Source organism: Buteo buteo, chromosome 4 (assembly GCF_964188355.1).
Source record: "Buteo buteo chromosome 4, bButBut1.hap1.1, whole genome shotgun sequence".
NCBI classification, from domain to species: Eukaryota; Metazoa; Chordata; class Aves; order Accipitriformes; family Accipitridae; genus Buteo; species Buteo buteo.
Window position 1 is genome coordinate 54,847,243 of NC_134174.1, and position 6,236 is coordinate 54,853,478.

The 6,236-nt window shown below is 59.0% G+C and overlaps 1 protein-coding gene across 1 annotated transcript; it reads left to right on the forward strand.

The window, feature by feature from the left end:
- Nucleotides 1-1,887: 1,887 nt before the first annotated feature.
- Nucleotides 1,888-5,816, forward strand: LBX1 (ladybird homeobox 1). Its single transcript, XM_075026962.1, has 2 exons — nucleotides 1,888-3,900; nucleotides 4,229-5,816. The coding sequence occupies exons 1-2, from the start codon at nucleotides 2,880-2,882 to the stop codon at nucleotides 4,729-4,731; spliced, it is 1,524 nt and encodes a 507-aa protein (XP_074883063.1). The 5' UTR covers nucleotides 1,888-2,879; the 3' UTR covers nucleotides 4,732-5,816.
- The last annotated feature ends 420 nt before the right edge of the window (nucleotides 5,817-6,236 follow it).

Sequence of the window (6,236 nt, forward strand, 5' to 3'; positions counted from 1 at the left end):
CTCCCTGCCTCTCGGCCGGGGGCCCGACCCAAACTTTTCCTGCCTTGCACCAGGAGGGGATCAGTGCCGGCTCCCCCCTCAGAGGGGCTGGAGCTGGCAGAAGGGGGGGGGGGGGGGGTTGAAGTGCTTCGGATGACGGTGTTTTTCCCCAAACGACCCCAAAGCTGGGAGACACGACCTGCAGCTGCCTGCCGGCGGGACGGGCAGGAGAAAAGCCCGGCGGGATGCGAAGTTCCGTGGAGGCGGCCGGAGCCGGCCCCCGGCTGCGCCCCGGTGCCCCCTTGCTCCCCGGGGCCCTCCGAGGACGGAGAGATGCGATGGGACCTGCCGCGGGGCACCGAGGGTCCCTAATTCGGGGCTGGGTGCCAAGCGGGCTGCCAAAAAAAACTTAAAATAATTAAACTTCGAAGGGTGCCGAAGGAGGATGCTGAGCTTTTCCCCTAAGCCGGGGCGGGGGCAACCCAGCCTGCCCCTCCTCTGATTTTTAGCCACCCCCGGAGGGCAGAGAGGGAGTCGTTTGCGGGGAGCGAGTTGCAGCGGCTGCAAAGGCAAAGTGACCGCAGGGGAAACAAAACCAAACCCACCAAAGGCGCCACCGAGCAGCCGAGAGAGCAGCGGAGAGGGGTCAGTGGGAGCCCACCGGAACAGTCACAGAGCGCCGGGGGGGGCTCGGGGGGGGTGACACACACCTGGACCTGCCCCCTTCCCTCTCAGCCACCCCTTTTCTCAGTGAGGTGCTATCTGGGGGCAACGTTGGGTACAAGTGCAGGCGGCAGGCCTGGAGCCGCCGGGCTGAGCTGCTCATGCAAAGCATGAACCCGGCTATTCCCTGCCAGGCAGCGGCCGAGGCAACCGAAGAAGGGTCCCCCCTGCGCTGGGGAACCTGTCCTGACGCTGCTGCCAGCCCCATCCCCGGGGTCTGCCCCTACTAGTGAGCCAAAAAAAAAAAAGCGGAGTGCATTTAAAGTCCTGCCCCCCCGCGCAGGCAAGGAAGGGGAGATGCGGGCTGGGGGGGACAACGGAGGATCCAGAACGGTTTGCGGGGCTTCGCTGCCTCTGGCGCAGTTTTGCCCCTGCCCTGAGAGGAGCGGGCTGCGCTCGGGGTGGGGGCGCAAGTTGCGCCCCGGGTCTCTGCTCCGCTCCGCGGGGAAGGCGGGCTGGGCTGCAGCCTAGAGCCGGCGGCTCCTCGGCGCATCCCAAACGCTCGCCAGCCTGCCCAAACTCTCACCCAGGAACGAGACTATTTTGCTTTCTTTTTTTTTTCCCCCTTTTTTTCCTCTTTTTTTTCTTCTTCTTGTTTGTTTTTTTTTTTAATCTTATTTCTGTAATTATAACACCAGCATCCCCGGCTGAGTTCTCAATAAAACCCGGATCCTGACATAAAACGCCACGCTGGAAAATAATGCGAGGGGACACAAGGGAAAGGAGGAAAGTCTCTAATTGGTTAAAATACGTTTAAATCACTTCATAAAACCCAAGCAAAGCGAAGCAAATAATCCACCTAGCAAAGCAAAGAAGCCGGGCGATTTAGAATCAGTGTAATTCGCTCCCCCCCGACCGGCTCCCCCCAGCTCCTCGCAGTATTTGATATGATGAATAACCCAATATAGGCCTTTAAAAATAGGTCACTGCATAAAGAGACTCCCAGAGAGCTATAAAAAATGGGAAGAGGGCGCTTTAAGGAGAGGAGCCATTTGCTTCTTTTGTGCTTGTTTGGTACCCAGCGGCCTGGGAGCTGCCAGCCGCCCTCCTCCTGCCCGTCAAGGTGAGGAGGGAAAGTTAGGGCCGGATCCGGCCCCGGCCTCCCCTCCCGCCCCGCCGCCCGGCGATGCGCCCGGCGGCCGCCGCCCGCCCCGTCCAGCCCCGGCCCGGCCCGGGGGCCGCGGCCCGGCCGCCCCGCGGGCATCGGGGGGGGGGTGCCCCCGCGCAGGGTGGGGGCCAGGCCCGTTCACCCCCCGGCTCCGGGCTTTGTCTCCGGCCCTGCGGAGCGGCGAGACCGCAGCGGGCCGGTGGCCCGGGTAAAAATAATAAGGAGCGGTTCTGGCCCCTACGGACGGCCGCGCCGGGCCGGGCTGGGTTTCCCCCGAGGGTGGGGGTCGCAGCAAGCCCCGCCGGCGCTGGGCCCCTCCAGACCCACCGGCGGGCTCGCAGCAAAAGGCCTCGGGCTGGAAACCGGCCCGCTCCGGCCCCGACACCGCGCTTTACGGGGCGGCGGAGCCCGGCCGCTGCCCGCCCCTTCTCCCCGCGCTGCCCCCCGGTCGGGATCACCCGGCGCCAACGGAGCCGAAGGAGCCGCCGACATTCCGGGAGCGATCCCGGCCCGCGCCCCGCCGCGCAGCCCCTCCGTGGGCACCCCCGGCACCGGCACCCTCCCGGGGAAGGGGGGGACACACCTGCCCCGCCGCCGAGCTGCCCCCGCCCCGGCCCCCGCAGCCCGCTCCGGCACAGGGCGCTGGGAAAGAGGAGCACGACAAATTCGGCGGAAACCTTCGGATTTTATTGGAAAGGAAAGGTCTGCCTTACCTGGAACCAGGCTCGCCCCTTCTTCCCCTCATTAAAAAATCAAACGGCTCTGGGTAGAGCCGAAGAGAGACATTTTAAATAAACTAGTAGCCGAAATTAACAGGAGGGAGAAATAGAAGAAAAAAAAAAAATCTCGGGGGGAAGAAAAAAAAAGATACCGCCGGATATTTTTCGTTTTGTTTTGTTTTCGCTTATTATTATTTTTCACTATACTGTATTATCCTGATGCAATAAAGGCTGGTTTGTAATGTAATTTAAAAATATATATGTCCAAACAAATAGCAGGGCCAGAATATGACAAGTGCATTCAGCATTATAATTCAACTGGGCTCCACCTCCATACCGCCTCCTAATTAATGGGTCTCCGAACTTGCAAAAGCCTGCATTGGACAGAGAGAGAGAGAGAGAGCGAGAGAGAGAGAGAGAGAGGGCGAAAAGTGTCATTGAAGATAATTGATTACCTCCCAATCAACAATAACTTGTTAGCAATAGTCAATTACCCCGTCTCTTCTCGCCTCTTTCCCCCTGGTCCGAGGTCTCGGTGCGAGGGCTGCTCTCCCCCTCTCCGAAGTCGTCTTTTTTTTTTTTTTTTCTTTTTTCCTTCTTTTTTTTTAATTATTTTTGGGGGGTATTCGCTCTTGGGGGGGGGGAGGGCAGGGAAAGTGCTGCGATTTGGGGTGTTTCTTAAAATAGCAGCTGGGAAGAGGAAGAGAGAGGAGAGAGCGAGCGAGCGGAGAGTGAGGAGAGAGAGAGAGGGAGGGGGGGGGAAAATCCCCGACCCAAAACCCTGGGACAAGAGGTGCGGCAGGACCACCTCTCGGCGAGGGACCGACGGCAGCTCCGCAGCCCGCCGCCCTGCCCGCCCTGCCCGCCGCCAGACGTGGCTCTCCCCGGGAGGACCCGGGGCTCCTCCGCCGGAGTTGGAGGTGGGCTTCAACTTTTGCTCGCTGTCTCCGCCGCAGTCACCCCGCGGTCCCGCCGGGGGCTTCTCCCCGCGGCAGCGCATCCCCGTCGCGGGTGGGGAAGGCAGCCCCGCGCGGCCGGGCCCCACCATGACTTCCAAAGAAGAACCCAAGCCTTCCTCGGGGGAAGAACGGCGGCGGAGCCCCTTGGATCACCTCCCACCGCCGGCCAACTCCAACAAGCCCCTCACCCCCTTCAGCATCGAGGACATCCTCAACAAGCCCTCGGTGCGGAGGAGTTACACCCTCTGCGGAACGGCCCACCTCCTCTCCGCCGCCGAGAAGCACCCCCCGGCCGGGCTGCCCCTCTCCGGCCGGGCGCTGCTCTCCCAAACCTCGCCCCTCTGCGCCCTGGAAGAACTGGCCAGCAAGACCTTCAAGGGGCTGGAAGTCAGCGTGCTGCAGGCGGCCGAAGGTAAGCCCCTCGCAGAGTGGGGGGATCCTCCCGCGGGTGGGTGCCCCGCTCCTCCCCACGGCCTGTTTTTCCTTCCTCCCCCCCCCCCGCCCCCCCCCCATCTCCCGGGGTGTCGCACGGGGTGGGATTGGGGGGTCCCGGGGCGGCCGGTACCCGGCGGCATCCTCCCCCCTGCGGCCCTCGGGGTGCGGGAACGGCGGCTCTGCCCCGCTCCCCGCCCCCCCCAACCCACCCACCCCCACCCCCCCGATACCGACGTGGGGTCTGGGGGCTCGGGTGGGGGGGGAGACATGGGGGAAGCGGCGACAATCTGGCGGCTCGTCGGCAGGCAGGGACGGGATGACGATCTTCGGTCAGCGGCAAACGCCGAAGAAGCGTCGAAAGTCGCGGACGGCCTTCACCAACCACCAGATCTACGAGCTGGAGAAGCGGTTCCTCTACCAAAAATACCTGTCACCGGCGGACCGGGACCAGATCGCCCAGCAGCTGGGGCTCACCAACGCCCAGGTCATCACCTGGTTCCAGAACCGCCGCGCCAAGCTCAAGCGAGACCTGGAGGAGATGAAGGCCGACGTGGAATCGGCCAAAAAGCTGGGCCCCAACCCCGCCGTGGACATCGTGGCCTTGGCCGAGCTGGAGCCCAGCGCCGAGGGAAGGGGCAAGGCGCGGTCCGGTTCCCCGCCGCCGCCCCCCTCCGCCGCCCGGGAGCCCGGCGCCCCGCCGCCGCCCCGCCCCGCCTCGCCCCCCACGGAGCGGCCCCGCAGCCGCCGGGACAGCGAGGAGGAGGAGGAGGAGGAGGAGGAGGACGTGGAGATCGACGTGGATGACTGAGGGGCGGCCGGCGGGCCTCTCCCCCCACACCCCCCCACTACCACACCACCCCCCCGGCCCGGCCCGCTGCCCCCCACCGCCCCACCCCGACAGCTCCAAATCGGCACCCCCGGCCCCCCGTCCCGGCCCCGGCAGCGCGGCAAGGCGGCTGCTCCCCCTCGGCTGGAGCAATAAGCAATAGAAACCCACCACAAACACCCACACGCAAACACAAATTAATTTAGGGTAGAGTCGGTGTCCCTCCGCCTGTCACATCTTCGGAATGGTGCAATTACGGACGGCTTCTGTATAAATATTTAAACGTATATATTGGATTTTTTTTCCTTCCCCCTTCTTTTTGAGGTTTTGATTATTTTTTTTTTAATAGCTATCAATGACGATTATTTTGTCAATACGGGAGACGCGTAACCTTGGAATAAACTCGACTTCCAACAGATGTTTGGGTAGGCAGTTGTTTTCAAAAGACTTCCGAAACGAACCACTTTAGAGGAGATTTAAGTTAGACTTGAAACGGCAACAGCAAAAATTAGCCACTTTCCTTTCCTTGCATGTTTCAGATGTGCACGAAGTAATTTTTTTTTCCTTTTAAAAATATTTTTTTCTTTCGCAATCTTGGGAACTTGGGGATGGGTTATAATGCAAGTTGAAAAATATATACTTTCTTTTTTTCCTAGAGCATAGAGATTTGTCTCAAATGCAATTTCTGCCTCATTTTACCAATTAAAAGCTATTTTTACCATTTTCTGCTATTGTTGTGCTTTTATTAAAAAGCTGCCTTTCGTATTTTTGATATGAAGGTGGTAACAAAAAAAAACGAAAATGAAAAAAAAATCCTAGAATTATTTTTTACTCTTTTTAGAATTTTTGCATGCTACGGAAATAAAAAAGGACAAATCCCAAGATCAATACATTTAAATATTACAGTATAAATTTAAAAAATGTACAGATTTAAGACCTGTTTTTGTTTGAATTGTACAAATTTTAAAAGGCCTGCTATTTAAGTTCCGGTAGGGACAATGTCGCTTTATTTACTGTCTCTTAGAATTGTACAGATAGCTCTTTTTTCCGATACAATAAAATCTTTACCATTTTAATATACTTTTAACGTCCTTCTTTGTGAACGAAGAACCGCTCCGCTGGCCCGAGGTTACGACAGACTTTCTCCCCCCAGGAATCTTCCATCCCGTTTGCATTTAAAGTTACTTTACCCGCATTACCTGTGAGAAAACGACGGGGAAGGAGCACACGAGCGAGAACTTTATTACTTCTTGTTTGTTTGTTTGGGGCTTTGGTTTGTTTGGGGTTTTTTCGTTAAGGTTAAGGCCAGGTAGAGGTTTAGCAGAGGAAGAATCCGGCGGATCAATAAGGCAGGAGGAGGTGCGGGGAGCGCTTCCCCGGCGCGGGGGATGCGCGGCGGCCGGAGCGGGACCGGGACCACCGGCACCCCCCTCCCGCACCACCGCTCCCGCCTCCAGCAGGGCATTTCCAGCCCGAAATTAGAGAGG

What these genes read in the sequence shown, in the direction of transcription:
- LBX1 (XM_075026962.1), top strand. Translation starts at nt 2,880, where the DNA reads ATGGGTCTCCGAACTTGCAAAAGCCTGCATTGGACAGAGAGAGAGAGA. An exon ending in CGTGCTGCAGGCGGCCGAAG is followed by an intron (nt 3,901 to 4,228) that starts GTAAGCCCCTCG and finishes GCTCGTCGGCAG; the next exon opens with GCAGGGACGGGATGACGATC.